At 43.9% G+C, this 23,327-nt stretch overlaps 1 protein-coding gene across 3 annotated transcripts; it reads left to right on the top strand.

The window, feature by feature from the left end:
* The first annotated feature begins 1,090 nt into the window (after positions 1 to 1,090).
* On the top strand, positions 1,091 to 22,341 carry LOC308315455 (NSFL1 cofactor p47-like). Of its 3 annotated transcripts, XR_013964030.1 has the most exons (11): positions 1,091 to 1,212; positions 3,433 to 3,539; positions 4,281 to 4,358; positions 7,070 to 7,241; positions 7,740 to 7,841; positions 9,264 to 9,305; positions 10,841 to 10,950; positions 12,409 to 12,546; positions 16,662 to 16,832; positions 19,190 to 20,282; positions 20,904 to 22,341. XR_013964030.1 is itself a non-coding variant. In XM_080763438.1 (10 exons), the coding sequence occupies exons 1-10, from the start codon at positions 1,111 to 1,113 to the stop codon at positions 19,350 to 19,352; spliced, it is 1,185 nt and encodes a 394-aa protein (XP_080619564.1). In that variant the 5' UTR covers positions 1,091 to 1,110; the 3' UTR covers positions 19,353 to 20,423. The 3 variants fall into 3 exon arrangements, 2 of the variants coding, with proteins under 2 accessions (XP_080619564.1, XP_080619565.1); XM_080763438.1 differs by lacking the exon at positions 20,904 to 22,341 and having other exon boundaries at positions 19,190 to 20,423; XM_080763439.1 differs by lacking the exons at positions 9,264 to 9,305; positions 20,904 to 22,341 and having other exon boundaries at positions 19,190 to 20,423.
* Positions 22,342 to 23,327: the final 986 nt, after the last annotated feature.

Below are 23,327 nucleotides of genomic sequence, written 5' to 3'. Positions count from 1 at the left end.
ATGTCTACGTTATGTCCATGTTATGTGAAATGTTGTTTTGTTGCAGTTTTTGTTTTGTTGTTTTTTGTTTTGTTGTTTATCTAGGAATTGTATTGTTTTGTCTTGTTTTGTTTTGTCTGGTTGAATTGTTTGTAAAAAAAAGTGTCTTTATGTATGAAGTGTATTGTGTGAATTGAAAACGAGATGGTTCATCTCAAGGGATTGTTCCTAATAAAGAATTTCAAACAACAAAACATTTCCAAAACGAGTTGCAACTTTCACTCTGTTTTAGTTGTTGTTTCATTCTTCCCAGAGCCATCCATCCACCCCAGTGGTTTTCAATTAGGCCTATACCAGGGCACACTGTTTATTCAGCATCTGATGAGCCACGGACCACCAGTTGACATTAAAGCCTCTCAGACGCAAAACTAAAGACTTTTTTTGTTTTTGTCCACAAGTCCATGATGTATTTATAGGACCAGGCAAATGTTGATCAAAATAACAACTAAATCTTCATCTTTAAAATCAAGTTAAAAGAACACCTCATGTAGATCATACTGCAGTAACCATGGGAAAATAATAATTCCAATGTATAATGTGTTGAAAGTGATTTTCTTGCTATGTGTTTCTTGTTTTTTATTTTCTTATTTTATTTTACTATGTTTTATTTTGAGTTAGTGTTTGTAAACAATTGTAAGTATTGCATTTGTTAAATGTTAAATGTTTGTCTGTGTCGGACCCCAGGAAGACTAGCTTTTTTTGTCAAGGCAAAAGCTAATGGGGATCCTTATAAACAATAAACAAATATTTTGTATTCTCTAGTAATTGTGTAGACTTCTTTTAAATTAAGCACTTCTGATGTTTAACAACAATTTAACCCTTGAGAGTGTCACATTAAACCATGGTTTCATTTTACGCTCTCAAGGGTCCATTTGGTCATCAACTCTCCATCATTTAAGCTGAGGACCACCTTGAATCCTCTCAAGGACCACTGGTGGGTCCCCGGACCACTGGTTGAAAACCCACTGATCTACTCTCCCGATAGGAACCACTGTGCGGTTGCTGCTTTGTTTCCCCAGGTGGAGCCGGAAGTTCCCTTATCGCAGACTAGAGCACCGCCGCACATCCAAAATGGCGAACCAAGAGGAGTCGGTTCGGGAGTTCGTTACTGTCACCGATGTGGACGAAGAGAGGGCCAGGTTCTTCCTGGAGTCCGCCGGGTGGAACCTGCAGGTGCGTTACCACCGCCCGGAGAGGTCCATAGCTGTGTTTTAACTGGAATAACAACAACGTACAGTGTCAGTTATAGTTGTCAGTACAGTAGCCTGTTAACAGAGCCATCTAGGAGAAGAGTTACGACATTGAGGGGGTAGAAACCGGGCGCTCAGAGCGCTGTTCTAATGCAGCCTGAACTGAGACAAAGCTGGAGTCGGAAATACATTGTTTTCAACGAGGGCGGCGCATATAAAAGCTATTTTAGGCATGTGTGCAACATGACAACTGTTTTAAAGTATTATACAGTGACAACTAAAGTCTCGTTTAATGTTTATGTGGTACTATTACTTCAAAACAAGCTAAAATAAAGGGATTTAAAGATCATTACAGCTGAGTCCAATGCATTTCGGGGCAGGACTTGTCCCAGTTGGTTGTCCCCGTTCCCAATAGAAGTCTATATAGGAAGAGCCGCCATTGGACTGAAGCCCCATGAAGAGAACGGAGTTGTCGTATTAACTCTTGTCTTTACTGTATGGCTCTGCCTGTTAGCACGCTGGGGCTAACGTTAGCCCACCGGTTTGGTTTTGCCGGCGGTTTTTGTGCAAGTCACCCTTTCTTTCAACAATGGACGTGTGGGGCTCAAACTAAATGTCGTACAGTTTTAAACTGTCATATTAAAGATTATGAACACAGATATCATGCCACATTGCCAGGGGTTCACGGGAACGTCACCGTCTTACGTTGTGTTGTCCCATTGAGCCATGTTGTTTCTTTAACTGTTAGGTTGAGTCGTGCTAGCATACACCGCTAGCCACATTGATGCTACATTGTCAAAATCATTCGGGTTTTTCAACCCTTTTCATACACAAAAGGCCCATTATTTGTTTTGTATTTGAAGGGCACGGAGCCACCCAAAACTAAAGCATATTGTTTGTTATTGTTGTTGGATTTTGTCCACAATTCTTTCCAAATTGATAATGGTAGCATAGGACTATAATCGTGTAGACTTCTTGTAAATTAAGTAATGCAGATGTTTAACAATAGTTTAACTCTTGAGAGCGTAACACGAAACCAAATTGACCCGGGGGGGGGGGGGGGGGGTCCATTTGGTTTCATTTTACACTCTCAATAGTTTAAAGATCTAAGGGATCTAGTTAGGGTTTGGATCTATAGTTACCAAATTATGATGTAACTATGGAACCCCCTCAAGGACCACTGGTGGTCCCCGGACCACTGGTTAAAAAAACCCACTGGTCAAAATGGCCAGTATAGTTTTCTACTGCAAAGCTTTTTTCTAAACCTTTATTATATTACACTGACACTAGTGAAACTGCAACATCATCCCTGGATTGCGACAGTATTGGTTACGGTTTATCAGGCCAATTATAACGCTTCGATTCCACACTTGGGTTGTATTAAAAAATCCATGGCCAAGTAACAGCGTAGTAAGTATTTATTAACATTTTGCAGAATTACAGTACATTTCAAGCACAACTCAATACAAAAAAACGTAACTGTGAGTGGACGACACCATCAAAGCATTACACAGGGTCCACAGTTTTCATTTCATCATAACATTTAGAGACGTACACATAGACACTTCTATACAGCGGCCAAAGACAATATATCATCATAAAGGAGGTAAAAAAAGGGGGAAAAACATATACAGTGAGGGGGGGAAAAGGGGTGGGTGGGGGATTCATATTTTACGGGGGCCAGTTTTAAATTGCAGCCGTCCGTATAGGTGTCCTTTGAGAGCAGTTCTGAAGGAGTCATATGGGATTCACATCTGTGAATGACAGTTGGTAGGGGCGTTCGACATTTTTGTGGCATAGGGAGCGAAATTAATTTTAGTCCCTTGACGTTTGTGCCGAATCTGGGTTGCACATGGTTTGTTGAACTCCCTCTGGTGTTGTGGGAATGTGGGTCCCCCCCCCCCTTTTCCCCTCACTGTATATGTATCTTTTCCCTTTTTGCTTCCTTTATGATGAATTCCTGTTCTGTTCTTTAACTATATAGAAGTGTCTATTTGTACGTCTCGAAATGTTTTGATGAATTGAACAAGGTGGACCCTGTTGTTGTAAACAAGTGTAATGCTTAATTGGGTCGTCAAACTCACAGTTAACAGTCTTTGTATTGAGTTTGTGCTTGAAATGTACTGTAATTCTGGGTTATCAATCAATCAAATTCTGTCCCCCCTCCAGCTTCATGAGTTATATTCTGTCCCCCCTCCTCCAGCTCGCCCTGGCTAGTTTCTTTGAGGATGGTGGTGAAGACGACATCGTGACCCTCCCCCAGCCGGAGAGTGGATCCGGTTCTGTGTCGCGGTCCACCGGTCCCAGCAGGTAACGTTGACTCTTGTTCTTCTCTTTATTGCTGGCCGGGGCGGGTTTAATGTTTGTTTTTAGTTAAACAAACATTCAGAAAAATGCACACCAAGTACACAAAGACCTGCACACCGTCTGCACTGGCAATACGAACTTTATTTAGGCAACGTTTGGGTCACAGACCTTCTTCAGGCACCTCACCTGAAGAAGGTCTGTGACGGTGTGACCCAAACGTTACCTAAATAAAGTGTTCGTATTGCCAGTGCAGACGGTGTGCAGGTCTTTGTGCACTTTGTGTGCATTTCTCTGAGTACATTGAGCCCTGCCTACGCACCTTCAGTATAACCTCAGTCTTATAGATAGATGGATAGAGTTTTTATTAAAGTGTCCTACATCATAAGATGCCCAGCACCGCACGGGCTTACAAGACACTCACAGAGTTGTACATATATAATAATACATATAACCAAATGGACAGTTACTCATGGATACATCGTTCTCCAACGTAACTGCCATGCCTTCTCTATGAATTGTCCAAAAACAATATACTGTTGTTGGCCACTAAGCAGCTCCACTGGAGCAGTTGTGGGTTCCAGTGCCTTGCTCAAGGGCACTTCAGCGATGTTGGGTGAGTGATTTTTCCTGCTGGTCCGGGGGAATCGAACCGGAAACCTTTCGGCAACAAGGGCGCTTCTCTAACCCGTAGAGCCACCGCTGCCCCTTTAAAAAACATTGACCATTTGCTTTGTGTGTTGGTAGCGTCCAGCCCAGAGTGACCTCCTTCAGAGATCTGATGCACGAGGCGGAGGACGAGAGTGACGAAGAGGAAGGCCAGAGGTGAGTCTTGTCAATTTGTACTGTATTTGTTGTACTGTTTCCTTGAAGAACACAAGCTCGAGAGTGCCGCGCTCTGAGCTTGTAGATCTGCTATTTTTCAACGGCTAAAGTATAACATAATGCTTAAGCCAGTGATGTGCGTGATAACGGTGAGTCTGCCCGGTTTGAGTTCCAGTTGCTCTTTGTTGATGAGCATTTAAACCCAAGCCAAGCTTGCAAGTGAGATGAGTCACTCATGACTCGATGAAAAGGGTGTGTTTGAAAGACAAAGAAGAAGAGTTCCCGCACACTGTCAGTCACACGCCAAAAAATATTGCTCTTTATTTAGTCGACGTTTCAGTGTTGTTTTTGTCGACTAAAACTAAGACGAAAAATGTTCGTCGACTGCCTTTTTCCACTGACGAAAACTAAATGGAAATTAAATGAAAACTAAGCTATGATGAATACAACTAAGACTATAAATATACTGACAATTTCGTCAAAAGATAAAAACTAGACTCAAATGTTAGGTGTATAGTGGACAAGAGATCCAGTATAAGTCATTTTACACTTGGTTGCATGCTGAAAATAGCTGATCTAATAGCTCACAACGCGTCGCGACTTGTATTGTCTGTCCTGATGAAGGTCTTAAACGACCGAAACGTCGATCAAATAAAGAGCAACATTTCTGTGTGTCTGACAGTGTGTGAGACCTCTTCTTTGTCTTTCAAAGATACCCTTTTCATCATACTGTATATGCTCTATTGCCCTACACACCTATCACCAGCCTTTTGAGGAGTGCATCAGCCTTTTGCTATAATGAGTCATGGACTCGCCATTGTCCAGTCCAATGTGTCACTACATTGTTTGCAGTAGATGGATAGAAAGAGAGAGAGATCTTTATTGTCATTGCTTTCACGAAACAACGGAGTTCAGTTCAGAGCTCACACCACACTGGCATACAAATAAACATACCCCTGTAACAAGGAGGATGTACTTTATTGTTCTACAGCTTGTGTACACTACAGGTACATATGAGTAAAACCTGTTTTTATTTCATTTTGGGCAACTTCACAGAATTATACATTTTGTACATACTGATTTTGTTTTCCTTTCTTTTTCACAACCTCAGCTGTTTCATACTTTCACAGGATATATGCATTATACACTCATACACACAAACAACTTCACATACATTTAGTAAGTATTCACAAAAAAAAAACAAGGAAATAAAATACAGGTATATAGCGAGACAAAAACGACAGAGTAAAACCTATTTTAGTTTGGCTTCCTTACAGACAATGCAGCAGCATATATAGATAGCATAACATTCAAACAACAAAACACAGCAAACAAAGGGATATAATGAGTGCAAGAAAGAGCATTCAAAGTGTAAAAATAAAATAAAATGGTAACATATATGTTACTATTTTATTTGTGTCTGTCCTGTCCTGTACTTCTACCCTGAAGGGGTAGTCCCAGTCCTTTTCTACGCTGTATTATATAACCCTAGGCACGCCTATCTCTCTGTATCTTAACCTAGAATGTCCCCTAGAATCTGAGAGGGTGTAATTCTTCCTAAACGGCTTCCTGTGATTCCAGAATGCACCAAATTACTATTTCTGGTTCCACTCCATTCACTGCTACCGCGGGGTGGCGGGGGGGCATGGAGATGCTTTCTGCAGCATCATCACATTGTGCTGCTGTGCTGTGCTGGCGCTGTGGGCCATTGGTTTAACCCATTCTGGGCGGGAACCACTTTAGGTGTTTTAAACATTATGTTATCATTTAGCTATTGAAAAATAGCAGATCTACAAGCTCTACATAGCTCTACATAGCTCGTAGCGCGCCACCGAGTGGCGCGCTACGAGCTATTTTTTTCTATGATGGGGTTCCATTTTTCTATTTTAGAAAAATCGTGAAAATGTGCCTCAAATTTGGAATATATTCTTTCAGAACAAACGTTTTTAACTCAAATCTTTGCTTCTGGGGAGGTCCCTGGAACAACATATTTTCAGATGAGGGTCGGAGGCCAATTACAGATCATTTTCGGGGTCCTTGACATGAAATATTGAGTGATATAGGCCTAGAAACATAGGTATTTCAGAAAACTGTCAGGATTTAGAAGACATTTTTTTCAGGCCTAAATGGGTTAAGGGAGGGGTGTGTCATCGCTTGCTGTTCCCACAGCACAGTCATTTCTTCAGGCATCAGGGCAGGGTGTTGCCAAGGACCTCATGTTTGAAGGATGCACAGTAAGATGATTAATACTATCCAACATTAGTACCACATGGCAGACTTTGCTGGAAAAGTGAAAAAACGGAGCACCAGCCACTGCATACCACCTGGGACACATAGGATAAAATATGTAGCAATAATTACCTTTCAGCATGTAACTATTATGTATGAGCACTACCATTCAATTCCCATTTTAGTTGATAACTAACCCAGTATCTCTAACACTAACCTCAGTCTTAACCGGCCAGTAAGTCCCCTATGACCTCATATCAGTCTTAACTGGCCGTGTAAGTCAGTTTCACTGTGTTCGCTTCAGCGGCAGTAACTTCACTTCCACGTTTCCTAATCACAGCAGAGAATACATGCAGTCGTCTCCAGACGAGCCTGCTGGCTCCATTCGTATCAGAGTGATTAGTAACCTACCGGTGAGGTGATTATCGTTTGATAACATCTGAATCAGATGTTTTTTTTAATCTCACCCTTTTACCGTCCAGGTTCTTTGCGGGCGGCTCGGAGCGCAGCGGGCAGCAGATCGTCGGGCCCCCCAAGAAGAAGAGCTCCAACGAGGTGGTGGAGGATCTGTTCAAGGGAGCCAAGGAGCACGGAGCCGTGCCCCTGGACCGCCCCGGGAAGGGTGGTCCGGGAGAGTCCAGCAGAGGAGCCAGGGTGAGTAGAGAGACACGACATGAAGGAAGTATCAATATCTTATCTTATCAATAAAATCGCTCATGATCACGACCGGTGTGTGTGTGTGTGTGTGTGTGTGTGTGTGTGTGTGTGTGTGTCCGTGCGCGTTCGAGCGCCCTAAAGTCTTTGGGTTTCAAGATGCCTCCTCAATTGTCTCTTGAAACTTGATTCAGTCTTTTCTTCTGTGATTATAGCTGGCAGAATGAGATCATATCGGTTTATATCGGTTGTCGGCCATAACGGCAATTTTTTATCGATATCGGCCAAAATGTCTCATCGGTACATCCCGACAGAAAGTACCACAGAGTGGCCATTTGATTGCTGGACTACTAGTATCAATATTATTATCATACTTAAGTATTTTCTGTACTTGCTGCTTTGGGGTAGTATTTTCTCTGCCATGCCGTTCTTTTCTTCCTTCATGCTCGTCTATTTTTCTATATCCACACACACACACACACACACACCCCCCCCCAGGCGTTTGGAGGTGGCGGCTACAGGCTGGGCGCCGCCCCGGAGGAGGAGTCTGCGTACGTGGCGAGCACAGAGAGGCGGGCCGGTGCCAACAGCCAACAGGACGTGAGTTTTACATTTCATTATTTACATTATTATATGTTTTTGGGCGTTTTTTTGCCTTCATTGATAGGGTACGGTAATTAGACAGGAAAGGGAGAGAGAGAGAGATGGGGAGTCGGGGCTTGGGAGTCGAACCCGCGGCACGACGTCTGGCTGGCTTGGCAGCCTAGGTGCCGATTATTTCCAATATTTAAACGAAGGCATAAATGTCTTTGTCTAACTGATTTGGTCTGGGTCTTCTAGACTAGAGTCTAGACTAGTGATGGACCAAATATTCAGCCACAGAAAATATTCTGCCTTTTATTCGGAATTTTGTATCACAGAAAAAATATCACAGAATGGCCAAACACGGGGTTACCTACTGTACGTAACGTACAGTACTGTTTTGTTGTGATGACGTGATCAAAATGTGGCACGGCGTGCGCACACGCCTGGCTGGAAAAACACGGCATAATAATAATAATAATAATAAATATAATGCATTTTATTTATAGAGCACTTAACATTCTCACTCTCAAAGTGCTACAGAGATTAACTCATTTTGGGGCGGGAACCCCTTTTGGTGTTTTAAACATGTTATAATTTAGCTATTGAAAAATAGCAGATCTACAAGGGCTTGTAGGTCTGCTATTTTTGAAAAATCGTGAAAATGTGGCGCAAATTTGGAATATATATTTTTTTAACTCAAATCTTTGCTTTTGGGGAGGTCTCTGGAACAACATATTTTCAGATGGGAGGGCGGAGGCATATTGCATATAATTTTTGGGGTCCTTGACATGAAATATTAACCACCACGGATATAGAAACATGAGGGTTTTTTTAATTAAATTTAAAAAGACATTTTCACACAAAAAGTCAGGCCTAAATGGGTTAAAAGCATGGCCAAAAAATAAAAAGTAAAATTAAATACAATAAAAGAAGCGTAAGCAACATCATTAGCCGTAAAACACGTTTAGGGAAAAGCTTTCTTAACCCATTCTCACCGGGAACCCCTTTTGGTGTTAGCATCATGTTATGCTTTAGCTATTGAAAAACAGCAGATCTACAAGCTCATAGCGCGCCACCGAGTGGCGCGCTACGAGCTTGTAGGTCTGCTATTTTTGAAAAATCAAAGAACGACTGACATTTTTAGAATCTGATCTCAGGTCAGAATGGGTTATAATCAGACCAGTGTGTGTCCAGTGGAAACCTTGTATGAATCTGATCTCAGGTCAGAATGGGTTTTAAAACTCATCCAGTGCCACCAGGTGGATACCAGTTTTGGCCCTCTTTGCCATTATAAATAAAATAAATAATTTGTAATTCTATTGTGCATGTACAGTAATGTGCATATCATCACCTGAACACCAGAATGTACAGTAATGTACAGTAATGTACAGTAATGTGCATATCATCACCTGAACACCAGATTTTCTTTTCAAAAAGGCGTCCAAAGGCGCCAGTGGCAACGAGGGCGTCAAGGGAAAGGTGGGTCTTAAGTCCATTCTTAAAACACATTTAGTGCCGGAAGTGCTTCAAAATAGAAGCTCCCGGGGTGCCGGAGTTGTCTGAGCGCTTTTACTCTGAAAGCCATGAACCGGAAACACTTTCTTAAAAAAGTTGACTTTACAAAGTGACCTCACAATCCCCGATCATCTTAATTTATTTATATACGCTCCAAAAAGCGTTCATATTTTGCGGGAGAGACGGATGAGGAGCAGAAATGAAGCGCCAGCATATCGATCCATTCATCACCACGGAGAGCGCCCTGGATGAGGAGATACGAGCCATTCTTTCCGCCGCGCTAACATGGGAGTCAATGACAAGCTAATAGTTTCACAGAGCGTTAGCATACGGCAAGAGAAAAGCCAAAAGCCAAAAAAAATGATAAGAAAAATTCTGAATATTCTTATCTCGCCCCGTATCTTTGAGGGTGCGCTATAGGACGTCCACCGACATCGAAGGCACACATCTTTTCGAATCCTTATGACGGCCTCATGCGTCGTATGAACTGAAACGGTTAAAAGAGTCAGTAGACTCTGTGGTGCTCTCTAAAGAGTCAGTAGACTCTGTGGTGCTCTCAGGTGTTTAGGGAGAAAGAGAGTTCCAAGGCCCGGTCGCCCATGGTGCGGAGGTGGGTGTAACCACGCTGTAGGTCGCTCACCGCCAACACGTCACACACAGCGAGCTGCTTCCACTTGTTAGCGTGGGGACCTACTTTCCGTTTTCTCCCCTTTCTAATGGGAGTGGGTGGAACTTGAGATGCCAATGGAAGCGTACGTCTGCTCGCCCCAGCCCACTGGGATCAGATTGCTCCAGGGTTTCCACCAGACCGTACGTCTCAAAGTGCGTGCCCACTGGGATCAGATTGCTCCAGGGTTTCTACCAGACCTGTCACCTGATGTGTGTGAAAGATGATCCTGCTGATAGCGTGGCCCTAACCCACAGTCCATCTAGAGTGTGGTCTCAATGTTCTACAACACCGCTGGTGGTTCCCAAACGGCAGATCTGCAAGCTCACAACGCATCGCTTCACGCCGCGTTGTGAGCTCGTAGATCGGCTATTTTTATCACTACTTCTAAACATTTGTTTTCTAATTCATGGAATTTCTAATTTTTTCTTTTAATTTGTTCATGAAATCACTGGGGGGAAAAAAAAATCACTTTTTTGTTGGGTGGATGTTTCTGAAAAACCTGTTTTTTTATAATCAGTGGTTCTCAAACTATTTAATGTGAAGGATCCCCAAAATCATATGTAATCGCCCGCAGACACCCATCTGAAAATATGTTGTTCCAGGGACCCCCCCCCCCCCCCCCAAAGCAAAAATATGAGCTAAAACCATTCGATGTGAAAGAATATATATTCAAAGATTTGCGCCACATTTTCACGATGTTTCAACAGCTGAAGTTTAAAATGATCTTTAAAAGCTAAAATACTGTGTTATTTGTGTGTGACTGTGACTGTGTGTGTGTGTGTGTGTGTGTGTGTGTGTGTGTGTGTGTGTGTGTGTGCGTGCAAACCAGGTGCACGTGGTCCTGAAGCTCTGGAAGACGGGCTTCAGTCTGGACGAAGGCGAGCTCAGGAACTACAACGACCCGGGAAACGCCATCTTCCTGGAGTCCATCCGTAGGGGGTAAGAGACCTAATCTATAAACTACTACTACTACTACTATTCTGAACGGGAACCCATTTTGGTGTTAGCATCATGTTATGCTTTAGCTATTGAAAAATAGCAGACCTACAAGCTCATAGCGCGCCACCGAGTGGCGCGCTACGAGCTTGTAGGTCTGCTATTTTTTGAAAAATCGAAGAACGACTGACATTTTTTAGAATCTGATCTCAGGTCAGAATGGGTTATAATCAGACCAGTGTGTGTCCAGTGGAAAACCTCGTATGAATCTGATCTCAGGTCAGAATGGGTTAACATGCATCCCTGTCAGAGCATGTGAGCGGGGCGCGAAGCGGCCGAGATATCTGCTCTTCACTCTCGACGGCTTTTGTCCCGTCATTCGCTCGTGTTGTGTGTGTGTGTGTGTGTGTGTGTGTGTGTGTGTGTCCTTCGCTCGCTCAGCACTCCCCTTCCTTTGCGCGTCGGGCGCTCCGCTCAGACACGCCCGCTCAGCGGCAAAAGAAATTACGGGAAAGGGAAAAAGAAAAAGGCTGTTTTCCTGAATAAGCAAATTAAACGGCATTATTGCCTGAAGGCATTCGAAGCATAAACATTTATAAATGTGTTTTAAAAAGTGATGTTCTTCTGTTTTATAATCTAAACACTGACACATTTTAAAATCACGTTTCCACTTTTAACTAACAGTCGATTGATATCATCATGCTCATTAAAGGAGAATTCCATACTAAAAGGCTTTCTTACCTTTCTTTGTAGTCGTTACGTCCCCACCAAAGAGGTCCAGGTGTTATTTTGTGCAAAAGCTCCTTATTGGCTATTTCCCCTACCATAAGCCCTATGAATTGAATGGGAATTTAATGGGGCTATGGGGTGTTGTTCTAATTCGCTTATTTCCATCGCTCAAAATTATAATTTCTTTATATATATCCTCTCTTCATAATGTAAATAATATCCCAAGCGGCACACTTTACTACTTCTTTCGATGGAAATAAGCGAACTAGCATAACACTCCATAGCCCCATTCAATTCCCATTCAATGCAATGCAATTCATTGAGGGCTTATGGTAGGGAAAACAGCCAATAAGGAGTTTTTGCACAAATAAACACCTGGACCTCTTTGGTGGGGACTACAAAGAAAGGTAAGAAAGATAAGAAAGCATTCTAGCATGGAATTCTCCTTTAACTGCGTCTTTGATGGCTAACTGAAGCAGATTAATTGGGCGTCGCAGGTGTAAACTTGACACGGTTAAGTACTGGTTTACCATAGCCAACGTGGGCCAACGTGCAACGGGACATATCACACCGCAGGGACCACGCTAAAACCGTCTGGACCCTTTGGTGTGGTTAGGGCTTCAGGAACATGGAACACTGGGGAATACTTGACATATAAGTTCACACATTAGCAAACATCCTGTCACAATTGCGACAGTTTTCTTTTTAAAACATCTTGCTTCTCCTCCTCAGGGAGATTCCTCTGGAGCTGAGGCAGCGCTCTCGGGGCGGACAGGTCAACCTCGACATGGAGGACCACCGAGACGAGGACTTCTCCAAACCCAAGGTGGCCTTCAGGGCCTTCGGTGGCGAGGGAATGAAGCTGGGAAGGTCAGTTCTTTAAAAGGAAACTCATGTTAAGGTGGTCTTCAGGGCCTTCGGTGGTGAAGGAATGAAGTTGGGGAGGTCAGTTCTTTAAAAGGAAACTCATGTTGTTAAGGTGGTCTTCAGGGCCTTCGGTGGTGAAGGAATTAAGTTGGGGAGGTCAGTTCTTTAAGAGGAAACACTCATGTTGTTAAGGTGGCCTTCAGTGGTGAAGGACAAACTGGGAAGGTCAGTTCTTTAAAAGGAAAGGAAACCGTCCTAAAGTCGTCTCTTCGGTGCTACTGAAATTTTTTGACGAGCCGAAATCATTTCGGCGCTACAGCGGTAAAATAGGAGTATGAATCGGCCCTAATACTAGTCCCAAGGATCCTGAGGATTCCACTCGCTCCTTTTAAAACATTTCTAACTGAATACAGAGTCAAACAGAACGGGTGTTAACGGGTTCTTATTACAATTTAAGCATTTATCAGACGCCCTTAATCCAGAGCGATTTACATTAAGCAAGAACAAAAACATGGCATACATCACATAAATATAAAAAAAGTAGTTATCATGAATCATGTATAAACTAAGAACGCCCTTTCGAGCCCTATTTTGTGGAATACATTCTGAACAGAACCGGTATCTTTTACTCGTAGCAGACCATAATGTGTGCCAGGTAAGGTAACATCTATAATAGGCTTTGTTCTTTGTGTTGTGAAGCGGAAAGATCAAACAAATTATATATCGGCCCACAAAGTCATACATGTACTCAGCGGTGCCGCTTAGAAGCTTTATTTATAGATACTCCAGATGCCTGGCTGTCTGCCTGCCTGTCTGCCTGTCTGTCTGTCTGCCTGTCTGTCTGTCTGTCTGTCTGTCTGTCTGTCTGTCTGTCTGTCTGTCTGTCTGTCTGTCTGCCTGCCTGCCTGCCTGCCTGCCTGTCTGTCTGTCTGTCTGACATAACCAATATTAACCATTCACACACAAGGCAAAATCCAAAATCCAAGTACTCATTAGGCAGAATGTCTCCATTTAAAGTTTTATTTTACTTTACGACAAGCTCACATGCTCTCGTGCGCTCCGATTGCGGCAAATGGCCGAAATGTACGTATATAGGGCGTAAGTGGTGAATGTATGTTTAGTATAATATCACAATCTACAAAGTAACCCAGTAACTAAAGTTTTCAATGGATCCAACAGCACAGCTAAAAGGATAACACACCAAAAAAAAAGGTACAGAGGACTTGTTTGGTATTGTCAGCACTGAGCATACAACAACAAGACGCACGCCACCACGGCCGTTTAGCGTTACAGAAGTCGCTTTTTCAGTAGCACAGCAAAAATTGCAAACTTAAAGCAGGGGTGGACTGGCCACAGGACGTACCAGTTAAGTTATGATGTGATTTATTTATTTTTTGACAGGCAGGCAAAGTGACGATAAACCCTCTTCTATCTTGAATCCTTTTGCCAGCATCATTCTTGTTAGAGCAACAAAGGGTTGTGTAGTTAGTTGTCTGTTGGTTTGTATCATTTATGATGTTGTTTTTAATTTATTTTGTCGACCGGTCCTTCATTGCCATCCCCAGTTCCTGCTTACTGATGCATGTGTCCCTAGCGATGACATCATGTGTCCCTAGCGATGACATCAGGGAACAGTACTTTTCTAACAGACAGAAGGCAATTGACCTTTTTACCAATACAATAATATTAAAGAAACTGGTTAACTGGCTAATATGTGTGCCGTCACTTAAAAAGCATAATTTTGTTTACCCCGAACAGTATTTTTCAACCGACATGTTTGTGCCAGCGTGGGCGATTACATTTATTTCTAGACATACATGTTTGTGCCAGCGTGGGTGATTACATTTATTTCTAGACTGACATGTTTGTGCCAGCGTGGGTGATTACATTTATTTCTAGACAGACATGTTTGTGCCAGCGTGGGTGATTACATTTATTTCTAGACCCACACGTTTGTGCCAGTGTGGGTGATTACATTTATTTCTAGACAGACATGTTTGTGCCAGCGTGGGTGATTACATTTATTTCTAGACAGACATGTTTGTGCCAGTGTGGGTGATTACATTTATTTCTAGACAGACATGTTTGTGCCAGCGTGGGTGATTACATTTATTTCTAGACAGACATGTTTGTGCCAGCGTGGGTGATTACATTTATTTCTAGACAGACATGTTTGTGCCAGTGTGGGTGATTACATTTATTTCTAGACAGACATGTTTGTGCCAGCGTGGGTGATTACATTTATTCCTTGACAGACACGTTTTTGCCAGCGTGGGTGATTACATTTATTTCTAGACCCAACATGTTTGTGCCAGCGTGGGTGATTACATTTATTTCTAGACAGACATGTTTGTGCCAGTGTGGGTGATTACATTTATTTCTAGACAGACATGTTTGTGCCAGCGTGGGTGATTACATTTATTTCTTGATCGCCTCTTGTGTTGATTGTTGAAACATGACGTCATGGGCCGCTATGCTCCATAACGGGCTTGATAAGCCCACAGCTTATTGATAACGGGTTATCACTCCCTCCCATCTTGTCCAGAAACGAGTCAGTTGTTCTGCATACTGGTGGATTTATTGTGAAGAACTTGAAGCACACACACCAACGTGGAACTGATAAACAACAAAAAGTACACAAATGCTTAGTATAACATGGCATAAACAATACAGCATATAAGCATGAATTAAATTACACTCAAATAACATGCAAAACAACAACATTAACATACCTTACTGGCTGCTCTAAGCATAAGGGAATGAGATAGCTGTGCTGAACACAGCGATGCACAAACTTGGGAACTTCTGTCTGCATCACGCTGTCAAACAGACGTGTGTAACCTGTCTACCTGTCTCAGTGATACCAGACTGCCCTATAAGGGGTTCCGCATTATAGCCAAACAATGGCACTTCCGGCCTGAATTAGACATGCAATGAATAAGACATTATGCGAGCAATTATTAACTTGAATACAAATGAATTGGAATAATTGCAGCAGTTACAACGGGTACCCGATAAGCTTGTTATCTGATTTTCTTCTGGGTATCGTTTATCGAGCGCCATCTCTAGTCACTACATGTAATTCATTCAATAGACACGTTTTACTGTGTTACAAGGAAATGGTTCAATTTATTTGCAGGCTACACAAAAAGGCCTTGCTGCTGTTGCACTTTCTGTCCACAAGATGGTGCAACGGAGTGACAGAATACATTTTTGCAATAGTCTATATTAGCTTGACATATATTGTTTACTAGTGACTACCTTTTGTCAAATGTATTTAATTATATTCTACAGTGGCATTAATTTGTTGTGGAATTATCATTACAGTTTTATGAATATTAAAGAATTCATTCCTCACAGAAACCCTTCAGTTTGTTTCTACAGTTATTACCTGCAAATGAAAGACATGATTACAATACTAGACATGCACTAAATGGTCACTTTACTGTTCCTCTGACCAAAACCAATGCACTTAACCCACTTAGACCTGAATTAAAAACATTCACTTTAAAAGAATATATATTCAAAGATTTGCGGCACATTTCTACAATAAAAAAAAGAATAGCAGGCGCGCTACTCGGCAGGTGACAACTCATGACAATAAACCATTTTTTGGGGGCCAAACAAATAATTAGAAGAAAGAAAATAAGTGTTGTACTCTCTGCCCTTTCTAATTATCTGTTTGGCCCAAAAAAGTTGTCTTATTGTCATGCGTTGTCACCTGCCGAGTCGGCTTATTGTCCGAGGTTTTAAAGGTCTTTAAATAAATACTTTATGAAACGTCTATGGGGAAAAATGAATGGGGAATTATTTCCTGGTGCCCTCGCATGGGGCGGGACTGCGACGCTCTGTTATTGTATGTTTATGACGATAGCTCGGTCTTGGGCTTAAACTCTTGAGTTCAAGTTTTACTTACTACTACTACTACATATATGTATGGATGTCATATTCCCATGTCTTTGATTGATTGAATATTTTATTAGACAAAAGAAAAATGCAAACAGCACAAGGTACAGTTCAGGCATTTTGGTCCCAAAAGGATTTCAGAAGAAAGACCTTGCGGTCTTGTTTCCATTCTGGTCCCATGCACTGACACACATATTCCTCTGTCTCCACAGCGCCACCCCAGAGCTGGTGTCGGTCCCAGGAGGTGCACAAGCAGAGCAGGCCACCAACGAGGCCCAGGCCAGCTCCTCCGTGACCCTTGACCCCTCCCAGCCCGTCACCAACATTCAAATCCGATTGGCCGACGGCGGGAAGCTGGTGCAGAAGTTCAACCACACCCACAGGTGAGCCATTACGGAGCTGTGTGTGTGTACAATGTCCATGCACAGGGCTCCAACTATTAAGTCGCATATGCTACTTAATTTCTTAATGTTTAGTGAGTTAAATTTGAACGAGGTCGCACCGGTGCTACTTATTGCTTTCACTCCCAGCCTCAACCATGAAGCACGGGAGTTGGGTGCAGGTCTTTTTTCCGACAGCATATTGATCCGAAACCTCAATCCTAACCTAACCCTAAACGCAAGCACGGGAGCAGCGCATGTCGGACCATCGCTTTTTCGCATCGCTGCGGAGCGGACCGTTGCCCCGTCGGCTAGAATGCTGTCGGGGGGGGAAAAAAGGCCGCACTAACTCCCCGGGAGTTAGTGCGATAATAAAATATTACTTTATTCTCCCTCACTCCTTCGAGTCTCGCCTCCTCTCTCTCTTTCTCGCTCCCTCTCTCTGCCTGTCTGTCTGCACACGACACACGTGAGTCCAACAGCGGCGGCGCGCTCACTGATCAACCCCGAAAAAAACGAAACAAAGATTTCAGCATCAACTGTACACTTAAGTTTCCCCGGAGCGCACACTTCACACAACACATTTTACAACTGGGATGATGATGATGCTGTGCATTGCTGTAGCTGAATCCACGGAGACAGCAGACACAGAACATATGGGGGACTGCACAGTGCGCCTCGTCCCCGACCCCAAACACGGTAAACTTGTTGTTGAAAAATAGCTTCCAATAGCTTGTTGTTTTGTGTCGTGTAGCGCTGTGTGCAGGCCATAGACTGTATGCAGGCCAGGCTACATACATGATCGCCTCGAACAAAATACATCTCCCACGTGAAACCTGGTATATTCTTCGTCGTGCGACGTGGTGTTGCATGCTGAAAATAGCAGATTTACAAGCTCACAACGCGTCGCGTCCATCACACGTTGTGAGCTTGTAGATCAGCTAGTTTCAGCACATAGGAAATATGCAGGCTAATCCGTTTAGCCATGTTCCCCTTCTCAATAAAAGCACATCAGCTTTCACACGTTCATTCCATATAAAGAAAAGACGGGAGCAAAGTGGGCAAGGATTATGAATTCGGTGGCATTTCACATTGCAAAAGGGTGCAGGAAGCGTGGGCACGTGGGCACCTCGGTGTTAAATATCCTTACGCCAGGGCTCCACCGGGGGGCGCGTCCGAGTCCAGTCAGCGTAGGGAATGTTCCCTTTTAATCAATGGAGGGTGGCTCCAATGCCCGCGCTGCGTTGCGTTGTGCTGCGTTCGGTGACTCAAAAATTGCCCCGGTTCGTTTTTTGACGCGCGCACGTATACAGTACCTACAATACATTAGCCATAATGTTGCTGACGCGCAGTTTTCAAAAGCCCGCGGTGGAGCACCTCTATAGCGTGACGTTGTCATGACGCGAGCAGGACGCGACGGAGACGCAACGCGTCCGTCCGGTGGAGCCCTGCCGTTATTGGCCATTAGGTTGAACATGGCAATGCAGAAGGTAAGGGGTGTGTGTCTCATTTCTGTTTCATATTTCCAAATGATAATAACGATATGGAAAAATGCATTATAGGTTAATTCATTATAATAATTTCCTATAGAATGTGTGAGTGAGAAATATTCAATTTCAATTTCAATTTCAATTTAGGCATTTAGCAGACGGTCTTAATCCAGAGCGACTTACATTAAGCAAGAACAAAAAGCATGGGGAATACATCACATAAAAACATTTATCATGAAAATATTCCATGTTATGTGCTTAATTTAAGGCATTTATGCTTCAGCCAAGAAAACCTTTGCTGGCCTTGGTGATAAGGTCATACAAAGAAAAAGTTGGTGCTACCCAACGCAACAGGTGGCACCAGTGCTACCTGGTGCCACCTGCTTTCCTTTTTTTTATTATATTTTTTTTATCCCACGATTTTGTAACCCATTTTTCACCCCTGTGTCAATCATCTAATGTGATCCTGGGCTCTACACACCCTCCACCAACCTGGGGAGAGCAACGGACTTAACTCATGCTTCCTTCATGCCTGAGTGTCCAAGTTGCTCCTTTACACCTAACAGGGGGGACTTTCCCTGGTTGGTCGTAGCGCGTGGAAGGAACACGTTATTCCAACCAGTTCCTTTCCCCTCCATCAGGCGCCCCGGCTGGCCAGGGGGAGGCAGTTTAGAGACCAGGATTACTGCATGTTTTTGTGAGGGTACCTACCCTAGGGGACACGGGGAGAACATGCAAACGCCACACAGAAAATGCCACCTGCTTTCCTGTGCTCCGACATTTGCTCAGATCATTCCGTGCAACAAACACCTCAACCTGTCTGTTGTCCCACATGGCCTCTGCCCTTGGCTCCGTTGTTTCTCCCTCCAGGGTGTCGGACGTACGCCAGTTGGTGGTGGCGGCGCGGCCTCTGATGGGCGCCAGAGAGTTCGTCCTCATGACCACCTTCCCCAACAAGGAGCTGGCGGACGAGAGCCTCACGCTGCAGGACGCCAACCTCCTCAACGCCGTCATCGTCCAGCGACTAAAGTAGACGCAGGAGGAGGAGGAGCTTCCTGCTCTCGCTCCCTCTCCTTCCTCCCTCCCCCCCCCACCCCCACCCACCACCTCTCACGCTGAGAGGGTACAAATGGAACCAAAATGGATCCCGTAACCGTAAAGGGGTCCATTAGGTTCCATTTGTACACGCTTGGTTGGACCTCTTTTTTTAAAACCGGTTGGTTCCCGATGAGAACCGGTTCAGTTCTTTGTGGTTCTCCAAAATTGGAAACGTTTAATTATGAATTGAGTTTATATCAAAAACCATACCTAATATTAGACCGTTATCACCATGAAACTCCCCCAGTGGATTACTTACACGAAGACAAATTTAACAATTTAAACATGCAAATTAAATTAGGCATTATATAGGAACATTTCGCAAAAAAAATAAAAAATATATGAAAAAGCTGCTACTGTGGAAGTGTTATCATATATTAATTTACGTGTATTGATCCTATAAACGATTTAACATGGGTACAGTGTTGCCCACTCAATTCAAAATGAACGTTCCAATGTTTGGAGCTCTGGGCTCTTGGTCTAGGAACCACAGAGAACTGAAGCGGTTCCCAAACCGGTGGAAAAAAGGGGTCTCTGAGACGAGTGGACAGATGTGTCCTCTCTCAGTGGTGGCTGAACAACAGCAGCGGATGAGAGGAGAGAGAGGACCCCCTACCTTTCCTCCTGAGAGAGGGGGATAGGGAGAGAGAGGACCCCCTTTACTCCTCCTGAGAGGAAGGAAAACCCATGGACTTAACATTTTGGACTTCTAATTTCTTCTTTTGTTTTTCTATAGCAATGCATATAACATTCTTCTAGACGGCCCCTCACTCCTCCTACCTACCCTACCCTACTCTTCAGCAGTCTGTGTCGGGTAAAGCAACGCAGCGTGGCGGGCGGGGGAGGAGTCGGTGATATGTGTCAGGTAAAACGACGCACACAGCAGGCGGGCGGGGAGTCAGTGATATGTGTCAGGTAAAACGACGCGCACAGCAGGCGGGGGGGGAGTCAGTGATATGTGTCACGTAAAACGACGCACACAGCAGGCGGGCGGGGAGTCAGTGATATGTGTCAGGTAAAACGACGCGCACAGCAGGCGGGGGAGGAGTCAGTGATATGTGTCAGGTAAAACGACGCACACAGCAGGCGGGCGGGGAGGAGTCAGTGATATGTGTCAGGTAAAACGACGCACACAGCAGGCGGGCGGGGAGGAGTCAGTGATATGTGTCAGGTAAAACGACGCGCACAGCAGGCGGGCGGGGAGGAGTCAGTGATATGTGTCAGGTAAAACGACGCACACAGCAGGCGGGCGGGGAGGAGTCAGTGATATGTGTCAGGTAAAACGACGCACACAGCAGGCGGGCGGGGAGGAGTCAGTGATATGTGTCAGGTAAAACGACGCGCACAGCAGGCGGGGGAGGAGTCAGTGATATGTGTCAGGTAAAACGACGCACACAGCAGGCGGGCGGGGAGGAGTCAGTGATATGTGTCAGGTAAAACGACGCACACAGCAGGCGGGCGGGGAGGAGTCAGTGATATGTGTCAGGTAAAACGACGCGCACAGCAGGCGGGCGGGGGGGGAGTCAGTGATATGACGTACAAGCAGCAGAGGCTGTACACGTGTTTAAAAAAAAGAAGTTGGAAACGTTTTGCCGTTTAATACAGTTTGGGGGTTGAAATGATGAAAATGTTGGTTGCGATGTTATGCCGTTTAAAACAGTTTGGGGGTGGCGAATTGATGAAAATGTGAGAACTCAAGCTGCTGCACCCCCCCCCCACCACCACCACCCCCCCAATGTGTACCAGTAGCCTTACGTCTACATTTATGCTCTGTAGTATGACGGTGTCGCTTGACAAAAATAACACATGATTTGTGTTTGATGGGGCAGCAATCGGCCATCTCAAACACAAATGTTTGGTCAAACCATGATGTGACTCTCTACATTGGAATTGCATTGTGGCGGCCATATTAATTAATCACAGACAAAGCATAGAACATTAGTTTGATGCAAGGTTTTTTTTTTTTTTGCGTGCAACACTGTCGTACGACGAAGTATTAAATTGGACTTCAGTTCATGCTCCTTTAGCCACCTCTGGAAACACGACTCACTGTGTCCAAAAGAAGATGGAATTATTTTTTTAAGCGGACTTCCACCCCCCCTCGCCCCCGCCCACCAACCCCGCCTTCCTTTGTTTTTCTTTTACAGACGTGTAAGATGGTTGGATTTTGATATTGTGCAACATGAAAAAAAAACACTGCTTTAGGTTTAAAACCAATGGTTTGGAACAAAAAAAAAAGATGAAGACTTGTATTGTAAAAAAACACTGGGTTGTAGCTAGTCGTGGCAGTTTGAATTCCTATAACACACACTGACCTCTGCTATGCATCCTGAGACACTGGGTTGTAGCTAGCTAGTAGCGGTGGTCAGTGTGTGTTATATTCCTAATACACACTGACCTCTGCTATGCATCCTGGAACACTGGGTTGTAGCTAGCTAGTAGTGGTGGTCAGTGTGTGTTATATTCCTATAACGCACACTGACCTCTGCTATGCATCCTGGAACACTGGGTTGTACCTAGCTAGTTGTGGTGGTCAGTGTGTGTTATATTCCTATAACACACACTGACCTCTGCTATGCATCCTGGAACACTGGGTTGTAGCTAGCTAGTAGTGGTGGTCAGTGTGTGTTATATTCCTATAACACACACTGACCTCTGCTATGCATCCTGGAACACTGGGTTGTAGCTAGTAGTGGTGGTCGGTGTGTGTTATATTCCTATAACACACACTGACCTCTGCTATGCATCCTGGGACACTGGGTTGTAGCTAGCTAGTAGTGGTGGTCAGTGTGTGTTATATTCCTATAACACACACTGACCTCTGCTATGCATCCTGGCTGGACAAGACAGGGAACGATGGAGAATTGTACGTTTGGTTTGGACCTCTGGAACAATTAAATCAATTTTATGTTTGGTGTAAAGAATCTGTTGTCCCGTGTGTTTCTTCTTCTTATCGCCGTTTATTTTTCAGCTGTCGGGGGTCATTAATTTTGTTTTAATGGGCTGCTGTATGTATGTTACAAAAATAGACTATTGGAAATGTCTTGGACAGAGTCATGTTTTCTGTTCATTTGTATTATTGAAATGTAATCTGTATGCTTGTAAGACATTCCATTTAGTTGCTAAGAGTGTTGAGTAATTAACACGATTAGCATAATCGTGTTCCAATTAACAGTTTTGCTGCATAACCCGCTTTCCACGCTATCTAATCCCTGTTCTTCCCCTGCGTAATACGTTAAACCCGCTATTGGTTTTGTGTTTAATTCGCCGTTTTATTTTATAATGAAAAATAAATGGAGGATTTGTCGCGGACCTGGTGACGAGGCCGTCGCGTTATGACGACGTAACCGGAAATCGACCCGTGCTCTGGTGGGCTGCAAGGGCTTCTGGGAAAATGAGTTCAGTGCAAGTGAACGGAAGTTTCAACTAGACTACACCAGCCCTCACTGCTTGTAGTTCCGGATCGCGACGGAATATTTTTCCCATGGAACTATTTTCAGGGGGATTTTCATGGATCAAAGGAGCAAATACTTCGGCGTATGCCCTAAAGGTAATTAACCCATTCTGAACGGGAACCCGTTTTGGTGTTAGCATCATGTTATGCTTTAGCTATTGAAAAATAGCAGATCTACAAGCTCATAGCGCGCCACCGAGTGGCGCGCTACGAGCTTGTAGGTCTGCTATTTTTGAAAAATCGAAGAACGACTTGACATTTTTAGAATCTGATCTCAGGTCAGAATGGGTTCATCAGACCAGTGTGTGTCCTAGTGGAAACCTCGTATGAATCTGATCTCAGGTCAGAATGGGTTAAACGATCTCGGCAGCCTCTGTATATGTCTCCTTTTAATCTAAAGCTGCACCGAGTGCAGTGCTACACACTTGTAGATCAGCTGACTTTTTTATCGTGAAT

Source organism: Protomyctophum bolini (genome assembly GCF_963924005.1).
Source record: "Protomyctophum bolini genome assembly, chromosome: 5".
NCBI lineage: Eukaryota > Metazoa > Chordata > Actinopteri > Myctophiformes > Myctophidae > Protomyctophum > Protomyctophum bolini.
This window is presented reverse-complemented; position numbering and strand designations above follow the sequence as displayed.